We start from the raw sequence: 18,735 nt of genomic DNA, 5'->3' as shown, positions 1-18,735 counted from the left end.
TGCACATTTAGCGATAATATGTATAAAAAAATATTTATTGAATACCTATAATGTTAACACAGTACTAATAGAATATAAACACGTATCAAAATGTTATTCTTATTTAATGGAAAAAGATTTTTATTTTTGCAGGGAAGCGCAAATATTGCATACCTTAGGAATGATACCTGTGAAAACCAAAACAACAATACTGTATGATTTTTGTAAACTGATTTTCTAAACTTCTGCGAAAGTTTGAATACAGCGGGTATTATAACAAAATCTTTGAAACATCAATGTTTTTCGTTTTGGCAGTTAGCTTGCATGATATGCGCAATAAAGTGTTGTATGTAAAATGTTATTCATGCACAAGCTTTTTGAATCTACTTTTGTAATATGTAGAAAATCAATGAGCTTTTATTGCCGAGAGAATTGACAATTCGAGTTTCAACAATTCCATCAATTTCATAATTGAAAGTGAAAAGGGTAACGCCTATAGGAGCATATTTGTGGTATGCAAACACCTATCGTAGTCTAGGGAATGGACTCGCCTCCATCCTCATTCCTCATTGGCCTGTTTCATTTTCACCCTATGCAGCCAGAGTAGGGTATTGTTAAAAATAGGATTTAATAGGGGTTAAATTAAGGATAGGCTATCATGTGAAAAGTTGATTTTGGTCGTTTAGGATTAAACTGGTATTAAATTTAGATAAAAAGTTAAACTTAGGTAATGTAATCAACAGTACTGAAATTTAAGAAGTTTTCTGTTATAATTAGCCAGTGATTGACGATGGTTCTGTACTGATTCACCGGCCCGACTGGTAAGTATGGTAGGCCTAGTTGTGAATCTGAAATGGTGCGTCCAAAGAAGCAAGTTTTTCCGTGATGGCGGATTGGCGTGCCCCGAAGCTTAAATTCTTTGTTTATCTATTATAAGTTGGCGTTCAAACAACCAGCTTTTCTTTGTTTATTTATTATAAATCAGAGTGAAGATAAAACAGATCTGTGTTGGTTCAATAAACAGATCCATGCTGGTTAGTGGTTACATTGTTAAATTTATCAATTACAATAACCGGTAATAGACCCTTTCTGAGTTACTGCTGCCATTTTTTGATGGCAAAATTTTTCGATCGCTTGTACTTAACAATGGAAACTATTAACCAACTTTGATTTTTTTTAAATTTAAAACGTTCCGAGCATTGGATTGAAAAGATTTTGCTCAGGTGAGTTGCATGTGGATTCCTTTGCACAATAAACAAAAATTTGAAAATATGTTGCCTAGTTCTTATTTTACAGTGGTTTGGTTTATCCTACACCCGTTAACATTATCAATGAAAGTGCTATCTGAGTTATTTGCCGTTTAGGCAAGTGATAGGGATTTTCTTGTATGCGCCCTGGTACAAAAGATTGTTCACTAACAACAACTTGTCCACTACATTCCAAAAAACTATGAGGGTGACTATTTCACCGAAAGTAACTCACACAGCTCATAGTTAAAGATGGGTCGTTAAGTTGGGGGAATTGGTATGCAAAAACTTGATTTTAGTTATTTGGGTTTAATGTAAGTTCGATTTAGATTGAAAGGTAGATTTTGGTTAGGCTTAGGTTACTTTGATATAATATTCAAGTTAGGATACTAAGAAACTGTAAAAAGAGCTTTAAATGTACAATTTTTTCCAGTGAAATAGTAGCAGCCAAAAGTTATTCATTCTAAAGCAGTGATTCCCAACCGCGGCTCCAAGCTAACCTTCTTGCAGCTCTCATTGACCCCTGAAAATCCCACAAAAAATATAAAAAATGTATTTATAATAGTTAGGGCGATTATTTTTTGACTTGTCAGTTGGAGTCAAGTTGGACATTAAATTGATTTGTGTTATTTTTCTTGTTAGTGTTGCTATTCGTTGGTACATGCTTTAAAATTTTCGTTCTAATTACTTGAGTGTTTTCATGCAGCTCTATACGTACTCTGAAGTTTGAAATTCGGCCCCAACACCAAAAAAGGTTGGGAACCACTGTTCTAAAGCTATTCACTACTAGGAATATCATTGTTTTCATCCTCAGACAATAACTTTTGTATAAATTTATAAGAATAAACCAATAGGTAATATTGCAACATAATATATTCTAGTACATGCACTGAAGTTGATAACTCCATGCATTGTGGAACTTGGTGCATAAACTTTATTGACTCCAAAGGCCAAAACAGACAGGTTTTCTGCAATAAATGTCCATATAAATATGTATGGCATTTGTGACATAGTGCTGGTACACGCTTTATATTACTAATTGTGTTGTCATCGCCAGCATTTTGTTGTTTGCAAACCTGTTTTGCCCATACGTGATCATTGATCTAAGTGGCTTGATCAAGTAATATCTGTTTAAAAATAGGCACAATAGCAATAGCATGGGAGTGTATAACAAAAAGTCATCAATTTATTAACAAACAATAAACTTTAAATTTAAGACAATAAGCCAAGAATCATTGCTAATATTCTTTTAGATTTCAGTTTGAACAAAGATGAATTTTGGTAGTGCTGGCTGTTTTGGGCTAGTTATTTTTCCAAATTCTTCAGGCCTATGTGTTACAAATGACGAGCACATAATGCAAGTTTTTACCCAAAGTATACAAATAAGATTAAACTGAGCAGTTGATAAATTCCACTTACCAAAAAGTTTTTAGTCTGATATCAGTTCTTAATTACAAGTTTAGTAATTTACAGCTCTGTAGGACTTTGTTTTAGCATATTGTTTTGAGCAAAAGATACACTTCATTTTTAGCCTATACATAGGTGACATCAATAATAAAAGGTTATGTTGTAATTTGTAAAGTGTTAACTGTACATAAGTTTTGTACTATGATTCGTGCAAAAGGTTCCTATAATGGCCATGTTTTTCGCATGCAATTGGAGCCAACTGTACAGTTGGATGATCTTTGGAATCAGGTTAGTTTTTGATTTTGCATCTTTATTTTTTTTGCCTATCACGAAAAGGGTGTTCTAAGATAAGAATATAATTTTTGTGTGTAACAATTAGTAGTATTTTTGTAACATAAATTTTGTTTTTTACAGGTGCGCATAAATTGCAGTTTTTCTGATGCCCAAATGTTCACTGTAAAGTGGCTTGATGATGAAGGTGACCCTTGCACAATTTCTTCTCAGGTGTTTTATCAAATATTAAACAAGTTTCATATTAGCTTGTTCACACTAATCAAACTTCTAACTTTGCTATGTGAATGGAATGTGTATTTTGCATCAATTTTTTTACAAAAAACACGATATGATAGGTGAAAATATTTTCTTTTTCAGTTGGAACTAAGTGAAGCTTTTCGATTGTATGATGTTAATGAGGAAGATACATTATCTTTTCACATTTATGCTGGAATACCCCAAGAACCTGGCCACTTATGCCCAGGAGAGCAGAAAATTTATCGGTATATGTTGTTAACTTACCAATTTCTTTATGTTTGCAGGATGGTTGTTTTTCTAATCAGTCAGTTTCTTTGACAATTCCATTAGCCGTATAATAATTTACAACAGATACAGACATAGTTATTAATATATACCAACAGCAGTATTTCAAAAAGTGATAGCGGTTTAATGACTCATAAAATTTATCTGTTTCTTTGCCTATTCAACTAAAAGATGTTTAGAGCTCACAACCATGTTGTAGTTTAGAATTTAAAGTATACTTTCACTCACTGGACAGTGCCTCAGCAATAAGCCCTATGTACATGGTAGGTAAAACATCATTGTATTTGCTAGGCATGGCGCAAGGCGATGGTTAAAGAAGAAAATGAAGCGCTTTAAAAGCAGGCGGCCTCGAATTCCAATACAGAGTGGTCCAATAAATGTGGATGGAAGTGATGAGAGACGGGGCTCACAGGTTATTGCCACATTTCTGAACTAAGTTTTTTAGGGACCTTTTCCTCCCACTACACTTTCTCACGGAATGTTAGCTTGATTAACTTTCATCCCGCCTGAACAGGATGACAATTTACTTTAACGCTGATATGTCTAATCTCAAAATGATTTTCGATAGCAAAATTTTGGAGTTAGTTTTAACTAGTTACATAATGCATATTTTTGGGTCTATATCCCACTTCTGTAAAATGTTTCTCTTGAGATCACATATTTGTCAATTGGCCTTTCAGGCTATGTAGCATCAGGATTAACATATGTTACAATTGATGAGATATTTTACTATATATTGTACTGCTTCATATGGATTTACGATGGTTAGTCTTAATTTATCTGTCTGCATACAGGCTAGCACTGGTGATACAGCACAAGGCAACAAGGCCACAACTGGATTTGGGATAAGCGATTTTGAAATGTTAAAAGTAATCGGACGAGGAAGCTATGCAAAAGTCCTTCTTGTGAAGTTAAAAAAGACTAGCAAGATGTACGCCATGAAAGTGAGTATGGCAGATCTATACAATTAATTTAACAAGGAAAATTGGAATTACATTAAAATTTGGTTAATTTCACACCTTAGGTAATTACGAAAAAGTGCCAAATTAGGCACACTGCTGAGTTATGAAAACAATCACCCACACACACACACATTCACGCAATTAACATGAGTTTGTGCGTACACTTATAAAATGCGGGATATAAACACACTCAAAGACATAAATCAAAATGCATTCACTGCAAACATGCACATTTATTGAAATAAGATTCATCAAATGTGTTCTTTACAACATAGATTAAATATTTCTTATGATCACATTTTTCATAGACCATGACAAAATGCCTAATTAAACAAACAAAATGCTTCTTAGGCATGAAAGAAAGGTGCTAAAGTAATTGAAACTTTGAATTAAGAAAAGCTGAATTTTTACATCAGTGAAAATTAGACAAATTGCCGAATTAAAGGAAGCTGACTTAGATGAATTGAGAGGCGACTGTATATAAATAATCCAATATGTTGTAATGTTCGAAATGTCACAAAAAAGACAATTTTATAACGTAATTCGTGAAAATGGATATTTTGATAGGTTATCAAAAAAGAATTAGTTACTGATGAGGAGGATATTGACTGGGTTCAAACTGAAAAACATGTTTTTGAAACTGCTTCCGTATATCCATTTCTTGTTGGTTTGCATTCCTGTTTTCAGGTAACATGATTTTTCGTTAAGCGCAAGTATATGTCCTTGAAGTTATTGATATTTATCTTGAGTTTTGACATACTCTTTTAGCCATGCCTATTGTTTTTACTTATACTCTTATGTACCATACTTTTATTTGCAGTTTATAAAAATTATGGTAACATCCAATTCTGTTTTGCACATATGATGCTATTGTTTGTGTGATAATTTATGGTATTGCTAGTATGAACAGAGTGTGTGTTATTGCTAGTCAAAATAAAAACAACATTTGTAGATTTTTTTATTGGCGACGCACTTAATTTCATTTTGTGATGCAGCAAATTTTGTGGCTCTTTTGTAGACTCCTGAGAGGTTATTCTTTGTCATTGAATACGTTAACGGAGGTGATTTGATGTTCCATATGCAGCGGCAACGCAAATTACCTGAAGAACATGCAAGGTAAGAAGTTATGTGTCATGATTTAACTTTTTAACATAACCATTACCATCTACCAGTGGTGCGCAAATGCACAAGTACTTGCTGACAACAGTGTCTGTTGTGTTTGTTAATGGCAGTTAAATAGGGGAGGATGAATGTGATAATCTGACCACAGAGAATTACTGTGAGACCACCATGGTGGTAGAAAGAGAAAGTGGTATGTATTGTTCTTGATTTGAAGGCTCTGTTCTCAGGTTTTATGCTGCTGAAATTATACTTGCACTTCATTTTCTACATGAAAAGGGGATAATTTATCGTGACTTGAAGCTAGACAATGTGCTTCTGGATAGTGATGGTCACATAAAATTAACTGATTATGGAATGTGCAAGGTAAGAAATCTTTCATTCGTGCTATAATTGTTGTTAACTGTAAATTGTGAGATTATGGTGTAAGCTGTGTAAAATGCTGCAACATTAAAGTGTCACTGTTTGTAGTGATTAATTCAGCCATTCGAATTGTTAATTTATTTCATAAACTAATTGGAAAATTGTCAAGTTACCTTTAACTAAGTTAACGGAGATTATCGTTTTATCCTGATCTAGGAGGGAATAAGGAATGGCGATACCACTTCAACATTTTGCGGAACACCCAATTATATTGCCCCTGAAATCTTGAGAGGGGAAGATTACGGCTTTTCAGTTGATTGGTGGGCACTTGGTGTCTTAATGTTTGAAATGATGGCGGGCAGAAGTCCATTTGACATCGTTGGCATGACTGACAATCCTGATCAAAATACAGAGGATTACCTGTTTCAGGTATGCCCAGTTCTTAAACTGTACATAAATGTGCCGTTTAAAAAGTATTTTGTATACAGCAACTGGTCATTTTTGCTTGTTTGTTTAAAGGTAATTTTGGAGAAGGTGATTCGAATTCCAAGATCACTCTCTGTAAAGGCATCATCGGTGTTGAAGGGCTTTTTAAATAAAATTCCCCAGGTGTTCATCACAAACCTTAGCGAGTTAGCATGGTGTTACAGTAATTTTATCATATATGCTCATTACATTAAATACTGCTTCTTAAATGTTGATGATTTGTTGTGTTTTTTCTGTAGGATCGGCTTGGTTGCAATAGTGAAACAGGATTTCAAGACATATTAGACCATGCATTTTTCAGGTCAATTGATTGGGATCTGCTTCATGCTAAGCAGGTATTGCAAGATTTTAAATGATTGCAAAGTTTATAATTTACTTGTATATTTTTGTTAATAAGGCACAAGCAAGTGTCCATTGTAATGGATTCCTTGATTAGCATAAAGATGGTTTTAAACTGTTAAAAACTTTTATTTCATTTGAGTTATGTTTCTGTGATTGTCAGGTGGTGCCTCCGTATAAACCAAATCTAGTCGATGATCTAGGTCTGGATAACTTTGATAGACAATTCACCCAGGTGATTGTTAGTTTACTCTGAATCCTACCCATATTGTAATTAAAATCTGTTTATAAAATCTGCAGGTTTTGGTAAGATTTGTGCCATCATTTTGCATTTATTTCAGGAACCAGTGCAGTTGACACCAACTGATGCGCAAACCACAAATAAAATAGATCAATCTGATTTTGAGGGTTTTGAGTACATTAACCCTCTTCTAATGACAAGTGAAGATGCTGTATAATCCAACCTACGTTTTGCACAAGACAATTTTTGTGTTGGTACGTAAGCTTTCGGTTACTGCACAATGCACTCAGCTCCACTGCACTGGTACAATCCCATGCACAAAATTGCGTTTTGGGTCAGTCTCCATCTACCTCTCTTGGTACACTCATGCACATCCCAAAGCATCAAAATTGCAATTTGCAGTAAGTAATTAATGCCCCACTTTGTTCAACAGACATTGAAAATTTTCTCTTGTTCATAAATAAAAGTATTTTGATGATGTAGTGTTGTCATTTGTGCGCACTTTTGTACGTAAGCCATGATTTGTGTACAATCAATCAATCAATGATCGTCTTAAACTAAATGCCGGTTTAAGTTACATAGTACAGTCATTAAACATCTGAAATACATGCACAATCTTCATGTTATTTGTATTATTTTTGATGTTCTTTACTCTTTGAAAATACGGAACATATAACCCAATTGTGAGAGGCTACTCTGGCATTGTGACTAACGTTACTTTATTGTTTTGTGATTGTAGACAAGTTTTATTTCTCATATTTTTATTGCTATATCCTTTACGCCATGTTTTGCAATTGCGACTAGAAGAAAATGAATTGTATACTGTTTTCTTCCGGAATGAGATGAACCGCAGTTGCTTTATCACCTCAAGGTGCGGTGGTCATTTTACCTTTGTATATACAAACCTTTTAATTTTAATCCTTACTTGATTAATATGCTAAGTGCTTATTTTGCAGTGCCTTCTGACTGCAGAAATTTCAGTCTTTCAGATCATTTTTTGTAGGTTATTTTTGCTGAGTGCTTTCTATTTAAGCCTGTCCTTGGTGCTGCGATGCATATGACAATGTTTGGAAGTGGTTTTCTTTATCCACCAAACCTTGTAAAACTGATAATAATGATTAACTTGCAATAATAGATTCATCACTTTTAATGCTGCTAAATATATTCGCATTTCAAGTGTTTCATATTATGTTATGACACGTTTTTGGTAATCGTTTTAAGGTCTAATTTGTGTGGTACTATTTTAACTTCATGCAAGCTGATGTTATTTTCTGTGAGCAGATTTCAAATGGTGTGAACCTTTTTACCATGAAATGATCATGCATTGTATTTAGTGTGTCGCTCAAACAATCAGTGCTATTAAGTGTCTGTGAGTATTGAATAATATTGTAAAATCATATACTTCAGTGCATTCTGAGCAAGAACATGGTGTTCACGAAGCCATTTTTTAAGTAATGGTTAATGACATTGTATATATTTTGGTTAACATTACTTTTGCATGACACAGACATAACCTTAGCATACTTACCACTTAATCACTAATGTGTTTCTTCACATGCATCTAATATAATACATCATTGACATATTTCCTAGAATATCACATTGTGCAAAGCATTTTTTGTTTCTTGTTATAATCATGCTCAAATTATTGAATGCTCTACATCACAAAGGTGACCGATGCGCTAAGCGCAAATGAAGATCTCAATCTCGTGTAATGTACAAATGCTTTAGTTTATGTTTCAAGCTATATTAGAAATGCATTCTGTTTATAAATTTTTTTTCTTACCAAGAAGTGTAAAGTTAGATAACTATTAATGCTTCAGTATTTATAATAACTGTTACATTTGTAGCACAATACACATTCACCTGGTTATTGTTAAGTCATTGCTATTTATCAGCATACGTATTGGGTTTCAGTTCTCTACTATTATTCATGTAATTTATTACTTTAACAAAATCTTTGTTATGGTTTTGTGATACTTTTATTAATCACCAGGTTAACAAAGAATAGGACATAAACATATCTGTAAGTTTCCAAATTAATTGGTTCAATACAAGCTCTGTTACCTAACCTGTTTCTATTGGTATTGCATTGCATTCTATTGGTTTTGCTATACAGCGTTATAACCTGTTTGGATGCATATTTCATATTGCTACAATATTCGTTAGTTAACGTAACATGCTTGATATGATATTTTTTGATTATCTCTGAAAACAAACAGTTGTATTTTGTTAAATGGAACAGCTTGAAATCTATCATAAGACAACTGTTTCAGTATTTACAGGAAACTTTCCTAGTGGAAGGCGTAAATCATTATTGCCATAGGTTATTACGAGCATAGCTAACATTGACATGCTGTAAAAGGTTATACAGCTATAATGTATTAAACTGCCTGTCTATCACTGCACAATACAATAACTGATCTAGTTCTGAAGTACCATCATTTTATCAAAATACAAACATCCCATGATATTGGCCACTATTAAATAGGCAATATGGCAAGCAAAGTACTTTTCGGAAACAAGTTGCATTTATAAAAATTTTTTGTCATCTGATTAATATTTGAAAAATTTCATCAGCTCGTGCTTGGGTATGGATGTATCCTCAAAATATTAACGATTTTATTTCAGCAGAATTATAAACCAAGTGCTTGATCAATTTAAACTGATATTATGCGTACCACATAAAACCTGAACTCAAAATTAATGTGTAATGGCAATTCAAAATAATGTCAGACACGATTCATCTAGCACCGTCTAGTCTAGATCATGGCCTATTATTATTTAACAACTGATTTTAATCGTACAGTAAAATTGTGGGAAACCACAGACTAACAAACTACTGTAAATTTATATTATATAGACTAGTTCAACTGTACAAGGCTTCAATAACAACACAAAATATAAACAACCATAATATATGGTTTTTAAGTTTCTCCTTCACCGGTTAAGTTGAGCGCTTTAACAAAACCTTTACATCTATTGACTCCAAAATAATTTGCACACTTGGCCTGAATACAGATGAACTAACTGCATATTAATAACAGTTAAATATAAAATCTTTTAAATACGAAAACAAAGAAAAAAAGGTCACTGTGACTGAACCGCTGTAACCAGCCAGTCCATCGCAGTCTCAAGTCCTATGCTTTTTACAGCACTTGTCTTAAAAATTTGCCACTTTCTATCCTTAATTGCCGCTAAACCCAGCTCTTTTGCTACTTCTGTTTCTGTCAGCGCACCATCCAAGTCTTGCTTGTTAGCAAAAACCACAAGTATCGCTTTCTTTAACTCTTCTTCTTCCAACATGCTGACCAATTCTTGCTTTGATGTGCTCATGCGATCTTTATCCATGCTGTCAACAACATAGATGATTGCATCTGTGTTGCTGTAGTAGCATCTCCAGTATGGTCTTATACTTGTTTGTCCACCCAAGTCCCACACCTGGAACTTTAGGTTTTTGTAAGTCAGTGTCTCTACGTTAAATCCAATTGTTGGAATTGTTGTCACCACCTCACCAACTTGCAGTTTGTATAGGATGGTGGTTTTGCCTGCACCATCTAAACCCAAAATTAAAATACGTCGTTCCCGCTGACCAAACAGTGAGCTGAAAAGACTGCTGAAAACTGAACCCATTTTACATAAAAATTACACTATTTCAGTAATAGATGTAAATCTGAAAAATACATATGTCAGTAAAAATAAAATAACAAGATATGAGGTAAAAACTAATAAAATGAGTTAACATGTAGCTTGAAATGTGGACCTGTACACGCAAATCATTCAGAAAGTACGGTATGTAAAGTGTGGTAGGTACATGCATGTGATTCATCGAGGTGCACGCCGAATTTTTAAAATTTCATGCCAATTGCTAATAAATAATGATTTCAGGCTTCAGTGCACACCATCGCACCAAAATTTGCATCTTTGTGCGCACGATTTCTCGTTACGTCATCAATTGCAGCCTGCTGTATTTCAGTATCACCCTGCTATTGGTGACGTCATACAGTTGCCAATGAGTGATTTAGGGGGACAAGGTCATGATCAAAAGAATGTGTGTTATTGTTGTACAGCAGCCTGCTGTTTTCAAATAGCATCCTATTATTGTCTACTGCTTAGTAACTGATAAGCTGTTTTAAACCTCTAATTATTATTATTGCATTTTTACATGGTTACTATCAATGCAATAATAGTCAAGCACACGTGTGCAACCAGTTATGCTTTTTTTGCTACAATTATTTGCTCACAAAATGCTTGGATCACGGGAATTTATAACTATTTTTTAAGGGTGACGCCAAAAAGCATTTGTGGACCCCTGATATATAAAAATAGGCTGTTGTTCATGATGTAATGAACAGCAGATTTTGATTGCTAGAGAAAAACTCCACTGTTGGTATGGTTGGTATTTCATGGCAGGATTCGCCAAGATTCCAGGTGTACAGACCTGGTAACATAAGTGCGTAACAGCTGGCCAAGTATGCACCTATTCATTCTTTCTTCAGTTCATATTCAGGCTGTAGCACCTGCGCTTTTGGTTACAACCAACCTCTCGAAAACTGCCTTACTTTACAGCCATGACTATCAGTGCGCCTAATAGGCTACGCTCATAAAGATAAAAATTTTTGAACTCATAGAAATACGCCAATAAGTGTAATGCCAAAACTTGCGCGACACTAATGCATGCTTATAATACTATACAATATATACAGGGTGTCCAATGGACACCCTGTCCATGAAGTCTGGATACGTAGGGAATTTTGCTAATTCAGTTATTTTTTACCAGATTGAATGATGGCTCTGTTTAAAGAAGAACTCTGAAGTGGACGAAAACGATGGTCTTATCGTAAGGATCGTCTTATTTTCACCCATGTACCCAGACTTTGTGGAAATTCTGTAGATTATAGATTATGGGGCGAAACGGCAATTCTGCAACAAAATTTTCTCCTTCCGTACGAACTTTCCAGTGCACTTGCCTGAGTAAAGCAATAGGCAGGGAGGATGACCCATTTATTAAAACTTAAGCACTTAACGAGACTAACGATCGGTTATTTTAATGATTCTATAGGTAAGGTCTATTCATTCATTTTGTTTTTCGCCGTAAATCTGGGTTGAAAAAAGTGTTCAAACGCGGGCATTATGTAAGGTAAGATCGTTTGTAACTATACCTCCCAAATTTCACTAAAACAAGCACAACAACAAGATACGGGTTAAACCAGATGGTTTGGTTTCGTTGAGGTTTGATTAGGCTACATTCAGTCTACCAATAAGCTAGGTTAGCACATAAGTACAAGAAGATTGCGTGGCAGAATTTACGTGATCACGTGATAACTAACGTTTTTGCCAAAGATCATAGAAATCCCAGAAATACAGCAATCTTCTCTTCTAGCAAAGATTACTAACTATCTTAGTACTAAGTAATCTTTGCTTCCAGATAAGTAAGGACATGGATATTATATTTATATGCGTCAGACAGAGGAGGGCAGTCGGTATTTTGAAAGCTCAGTTGGTAACGGTACCGGAACTTGGCAAAAAATGTAACGACGGTTCTGGTATTCAGTACTATTTTTAAAAAGTAGTTCGGTTCTTTGTCGGTACTCGGTACCGGTACTTTTTGTGTAAAAGATGCTGCAGCAAGTGTAATGTTTGCCGCTATTATGACCCCGGTAAAGGTTATTTCAGGTCAAAACATATGTGACGTTACTTGTTTGAAACTTTATTTGCCATTTGCAGATTAAAAAAGATCAACAGATGCTAAAATTGGTATCAACTTTAACGTATTGAAAACGTATTTTTGAAAACATATTTGTTAAAATTTTAAAATATTCCCGTGAAAACTGCCGAGTACCAGGACCGACGGAAATTTCTTGAAAAATGTAATTCAATCAATCAATCATTGATTAGGGTATTGGTACCGAAAAAGTAGTACCGCGGTACAGTAATTCGGTACTGTAAAACCGCAGTACTGCTCACATATAGCGTCAGGTAGCCTACTGCAGACCCAGAAGTCGTGCTTGCATCTACCGGAGGCACTGGTTATGTTACCGCTTTTTTAACTTTGTTACATTATAATGACTGCCCTCTTCGTCATAATAGGAGGCAAAATTTGCAATTTTGGGAATAACTCTTAATCTCTACATATTCTTTAAAATCTTTTTACTACTATGTTTACTGCCAACTGTCCTTTGATTTAAGACCAACTTGTTTTTGAACTGGCATCTCACTTTAAGCTACCAGCTTCCTAAAATGATCCTTCTGATATGCGGCTCAAATAGCCTCTGATAGCCATTCGCCAACAGGCCTGTTTGTGCGACTTAACCGTAAACCTTTATAATCATTGCTGTCTAGGAGATCTTTAGCCACTGGAAATCCCAGTTTGAGAACCTCCTCAGCAATCATTCTCGTACTTCCGATGATTGCCTGCGTGAGACACCACAGTATCCCATTTAACATTGGTTGTCCCTGGCACCAACTTTTCAAGAGTTCAATGAAGCTATCAAACGTATGACGCCTGAAATATAATGTAGGCCAAATTCAATTTGTTGTGAACTTTTTGGTCACAGAGGCCCTTAGTCACTCCCAAATGACTTAAAAGCATATGACCGCCAAACATTTGTTTCATGAAGGAGTTTGGGGGCGGCCCTCCTCCTGAGTACACAATTGAACAGGTGCAGTTGCATTTTCGCTCAATTTCAAAGTGAAAGTTGCAAAAAGTAATTACATATCTCTTCATTAAATTTAAATTCACACACTTCAACAATATTTTGCCAAACCCCACCAAAATTTCGCCAAACCCCACCAAAATTTCGCCAGGTTAAGAAACACTCTGCTGTATTGTATGTAATATTATGTATTGTCATGACCTTGAAACTCAGATATAAAAGCAAAAGTAACTAAGGCTTTATTAAAACAGAATTGCTAGTCCTAAAATAAAATATAATTAGTTAGTAAGACGTGACTGTAATTTATATAACACTTGCAATGTATAGATAATAACGTCGTACAAATGAAAATCAACACAAGAACCAATTATGGCGGCGTGATTATGCGCGAGGCAGAAAAGGAAGAAAGGAATGTCACCACATGTATATAACGTTGCTTTTAGGATTATTGCAAAACAATAAAACACTTTTTTATCAATAACAGAAAAAATTATCACTGCGTAAAGTTAGCGCATTTTTTTCACATTTAATTCGATGATTATTTGTTCGTCGCAATCTTCCCAGTGATAGCCCTTTTCCAAAATCTTTGAAATTTGCTTCCGAGTTCGCCTTATTCGTTTGATGAAGTTATTATGGGCGCCCAATTGTTATAACTTATAATTCAATAGTAAGTTATATGTTTATTATAGCCTTTTTAACATATAGTATCTTGCAGTTATTGAAAACGAAAACAACTGACCAACTTTAATTATGTTTGCATGCTTAGAAACAGTTTGTAGAAACGGTTATACTGTATCTGCAATGTCAAACTTTTTTCACTTTCAACTGCCCAAAGCTGAAAGAAATGTGGCAGTTCATTTTGCACTGTTCAACGTTTATATAAGATTGGTATGTTTTCCAAGAATCCTGTTTGTTTCCTTTAATCGTACGAGCGATTGTTGAATTGACTTTTTCGTTACTTTCTCCTTGGCACCGACCAACTTTTCAGATTGTTTGTTTTCCTTTATAATGGGAAGAGAACTTCTACGCTTCGCAATTTCTTTCAGTCTATAAAAATAACCAGTTTTAACAGTCAACAGCCAAGACTAAACTGTACTGTAGGTTAGCATTAACATTAACCGGTACAAATACACCAATTGTAAGCTAGTTTAGACTTATTTAACGCAAAATGTTATAAGTTATGTCATGAGTAATCTATAATCATGCCTGTTGCTTGATCCAAATACCTGAATCATTCCTATAGTTCTCTTACTGTGACGTAATAAAAAGCGCGATTCTCGTCGTAATTAAACAATGAATTCGTGTTTTTTTACCAGTTATTTATGGCAAAAACTGCTTAACCACTACATAGTACATATTAGTATAATCTTTTCACCAGTATGTTTACTGACAACTACTCTTTAATTTAAGGCTAATTTGTTTGGACTTGTCCCTCACTTTAAACATAATTCTAATTTTAGATTTTACTACACCATTATTAATAACTTATTACATATATCAGGGCCTTATAGCTAGGGTTTTTATATTTTACCGAAGCACGTATGTTAACTAGTCTCCGGATGTTGTTAAATGTTATTTAGCACTTAAAATTTTTTGCACCAGAATTACAGAAAATTTACCGAAGAATGTGCCTTATTCGTCTTAATGTAGCTACGGCCTAGGCTAATATACTGTATTATTATTACAGCTATCACTATTAATTAATGGAATGACGAGACTTGAAGTGGCATGTTGTTTAAATGCGCAAACGAAACATGATTTATATATTTGGCTTGTAAGTCAACAAACTCTACCTTTTCTGCCCAGCGCGTTTTTTCACCTTGCGCAGCGGTGAAATATCATCGTCATCCGAGGAGTCATTGTCAGAATCAAGGCTGTGACGGCGTCTACCGGTAGGTCTGGGGATCTGCGGTGGTTTCTTTTGTGACAATGCTCTTGCTGTAGAAGCCGTCCAAGCGTGCACTTTGCGAACTGCTATTGGATTGCCTTCCGCCGCTAGCGGAACGTCGGGTGTAATTAACCTGTAGAGAGTGGCCAACATACATTATTACATTAAAGTCAAAGCTTTTTATGTCAGTGGTTAACTGTGTAATGTACATAAACTACGAAGGTAGACGCCTCATATCTTCTTATAACATTTTCGTGCGCTTGAGCATGCATTTTGCCTTTCTATTGAATCAAACAGGATACACATATTTGATACTGCGCTTACCGATGCGACGATTCTTCCAGTTTTTTCTTTTTGTAATCAATTTTAGAAAACGTCATTTTCGGAAGCGGTTTAATTAACGATTCAATGTCTTCGTTTTCTTCGCTTTGCGGCTCGATACTGACCTTTTGAGAAAAGTAATAGCATTCCAATTAAAAAAAAGCATTTCAAAATTCTTAAAATTTATTTTTTTAACAACACCAAATGCAAGGCTATTAAACGGAAAAATCATATTCATAACACTTTCTGACTTTGCTTTTCCCAGATGATATCTTTAGCTTTTTCATAAACTTTATGGTACTTTGTTCATCGAGTTTCAATTTTTGCAAGCTTCGCTCCACTTCTTGGGACATCATGGAGATTGTTTCAGTTAGCCGTTTTTCGTTTGTTCTGTTCAACTCTCTTGCCCTTGCCATAGCGCTGCTTTCCGTAGGCACGCCTTCTAAAGCCATAGTTTCAAATCGCTTTTACAGTGTTGTACAAATAACCAAGTCTTACGAAATAACGGCAAAACTCCGAGTAAAATTCGATTTCGTTTACAGTCTGTCAGCTCTCAACGTCAACATTCGTCAGCACGATTACTGCTCTGTGCAGCAGCTCGTTTGTCACAGTTGTAAGAAGTGCTTTCAGCTCGAGTCTTTTCTGAACAATTTAAAGCGACATACAGTCCACTCCAACCCTTGACGAGTGTTTGTTGGCAAAAGTGAAAAGCCTAACGCAAATACTTTGCAAACGATAATAACAACCACTCAAAATGTCATGTACTCTTGGCCTTCGACTGTTATGTTCAATCCACCAATGAGGTGTGTCATTGTTAAAGAGCTTTTTACGACGCTCAAAGCAGTCAAGTACGCACAAGACCCTGTCGATAAAAGCGACATCAAGCTGTGCAATTGAACTTGAAAACCATGTATTCTAGTTGGTATTTCATATTACATAAAACCTGTATTTTTTTCTTCGAATAACCCGCGGTTCCGAACATGTTGTTCTGTGCTAATTGCCATAATTAATCATTATTCCTACGGAATTCTCGTACCGACCTGATAATATTATAATGTTATTTGTGTTCTATTTCGTGCGTTTATCAACAAGCGTTGTACTCTATTTTGGCCGTGTCTAATGTATGCGACCAGGTTTTGATTACTTCCGAATTACATCATTCGTATTACAGCGCTTAACGCGTCAGTTTTGATATCGTCAGGCTGTTATATTCAGTCCACTGAATGCAGCTTTGTTCTGTGCTCTGGAAACAGTAACCGTTTCGTTGAGAACTAATAATAAATATTTAATTATTTAAGACTTGACAGTTTGGTTTTGGTACTATGATGCTTAACTGGCTATAAGGGGTTAATTGATTGCGCTGTCAATGGAGTCAGATTAGCGAACAATCAAGCAAGCAATAATTATATATAATATAATAATAACAACAGTTTACAACCCCAACAATACGCTCAGTTAGCAAAGTTCATAAAACGTAGATTTATCATTAATATTCACACAACGATTTTGTATACTGTGAACTCTTTGAAATACGTTACGTACACCAGTTCCAGTAGAGCATGTCATTTCAAATTGTATATAATTTTTTTCACAACCAAGCAGCTAGAAGGAAAGCGAAATAATGGTGCAATTCATACCACGCATTATTCCGACGCCATCCTAAAGATAAAGGATGGAATTTAACCGGAGTTATTAAAAGGCAAAGGGATCATGCAGTATTGCAGTTGTCACTTTTTTTGTCCAAAAATGTTCCTCTTAAAATGTAAACAAAATATGAGTTTAATACTTTAATTGCACTGATTGCGTTCATTGCAGACAATTGCTTTTTAATAAAACAAAATTTGTATCTCCCTAAACGTCCTTAATACAGCAACTACCAAACAATCTCAAACAAAGTTGGTCGGCAAGGAACTCTGAAATTTCGAAATTACAGTGAAAATAAGGAAATAGATTGCACAAATCATTGCACGAAAGAAGGAAAGAGAGAGAGAGAGAGAGAGAGAGAGAGAGAGAGAGAGAGAAAGAGGGAGCGAGAGAGGTTAAAATAGAAGAAATCAAGTTCTGAGACTGGAGTATTGTATTGTTTATTTTTCGCCATTAACTTTGCAGAGCGAAAATTAAGATGGTAACAGTTGTAGATATAGCACAATAAAACACAAGCTCACGAACAATTAACGAGCAGCAAAAAGTGGCCACGCCCAAGAGCTTAGAACATGCAAGATAGCAATAATAGAGCTGTGCTATAAGATGGTAGGTTAGCATGGCGACCAAACCCACAAAATAATTTCTAAGTTTAACGAATTTAGGGCCAAAATAATACAAACAATGAAACAATTTTATCGTTAGAGTTGAAAAGATGGTGGTATCACTGGTAGCCTATGCCAGAACCGTGAAAAAAGATAAAATCTCCAAAGCTTAAAACGTGCATGATGTTAAATACTGGTATGCTGTGGTGCTAAAACGATGAAAGGTTAGCAACTTAGCATGGCGACGAAATCCTAAAATGGAGGTCTAGATACAGCATGCTGACATTATTATTGCTTTATTGTCAGCGAAGCTAGTAGTTACATGCTGGTTAGCGAGTATACCTAAGGAAAACAATTGAGAAAGAAGACAAAGAGAAATTTTTAAATAATAATTATTAATTAAATGTAAAGAAAAACGAGATTAGTCACTCTGGTGTAGAAGTGCACAACCAAATATAATCATAATTTAGGAAGCGGGGTCCTAGTATAATAATGCACCATGCGGTTGTGCACTTCTGCACTACACCAAAAAAAACGATACTTTAAACAAGCAGCCTTGTTGTGGTTTCAGAATAACCGAGTTAAATGAGCAATATTAAACAGATTCTTAAAAGCGCAAGGACATAAAAATATTTGTTTCTAAAAATGCCGGTGTTGTGCCAGTC

The 18,735-nt window shown here is 35.0% G+C and overlaps 3 protein-coding genes across 3 annotated transcripts; 1 reads left to right on the top strand and 2 right to left on the bottom strand.

Moving 5' to 3' along the window:
* The first annotated feature begins 650 nt into the window (after positions 1-650).
* Positions 651-9,196, top strand: LOC143451175 (protein kinase C iota type-like). The gene is made up of 13 exons (XM_076951675.1): positions 651-2,921; positions 3,048-3,137; positions 3,285-3,409; positions 3,741-3,861; positions 4,244-4,393; positions 4,979-5,098; positions 5,430-5,527; positions 5,761-5,896; positions 6,110-6,322; positions 6,413-6,502; positions 6,619-6,714; positions 6,882-6,953; positions 7,060-9,196. Exons 1-13 carry the CDS (start codon positions 2,835-2,837, stop codon positions 7,174-7,176), a joined length of 1,515 nt encoding a protein of 504 aa, XP_076807790.1. The 5' UTR covers positions 651-2,834; the 3' UTR covers positions 7,177-9,196.
* A 363-nt stretch (positions 9,197-9,559) lies between these two features.
* On the bottom strand, positions 9,560-10,641 carry LOC143451191 (ADP-ribosylation factor-like protein 1). The gene has a single exon (XM_076951676.1). It carries the CDS (start codon positions 10,590-10,592, stop codon positions 10,050-10,052), a length of 543 nt encoding a protein of 180 aa, XP_076807791.1. The 5' UTR covers positions 10,593-10,641; the 3' UTR covers positions 9,560-10,049.
* A 3,111-nt stretch (positions 10,642-13,752) lies between these two features.
* On the bottom strand, positions 13,753-16,857 carry LOC143459353 (uncharacterized). Its single transcript, XM_076956472.1, has 4 exons — positions 16,076-16,857; positions 15,828-15,949; positions 15,409-15,636; positions 13,753-14,662 (listed from the first exon to the last, which is right to left on the bottom strand). The coding sequence occupies exons 1-4, from the start codon at positions 16,274-16,276 to the stop codon at positions 14,491-14,493; spliced, it is 723 nt and encodes a 240-aa protein (XP_076812587.1). The 5' UTR covers positions 16,277-16,857; the 3' UTR covers positions 13,753-14,490.
* Between the last annotated feature and the right edge of the window lie 1,878 nt (positions 16,858-18,735).

The sequence above is a fragment of the Clavelina lepadiformis genome, chromosome 1, assembly GCF_947623445.1.
Source record: "Clavelina lepadiformis chromosome 1, kaClaLepa1.1, whole genome shotgun sequence".
Classification (NCBI taxonomy): Eukaryota; Metazoa; Chordata; class Ascidiacea; order Aplousobranchia; family Clavelinidae; genus Clavelina; species Clavelina lepadiformis.
This window is presented reverse-complemented; position numbering and strand designations above follow the sequence as displayed.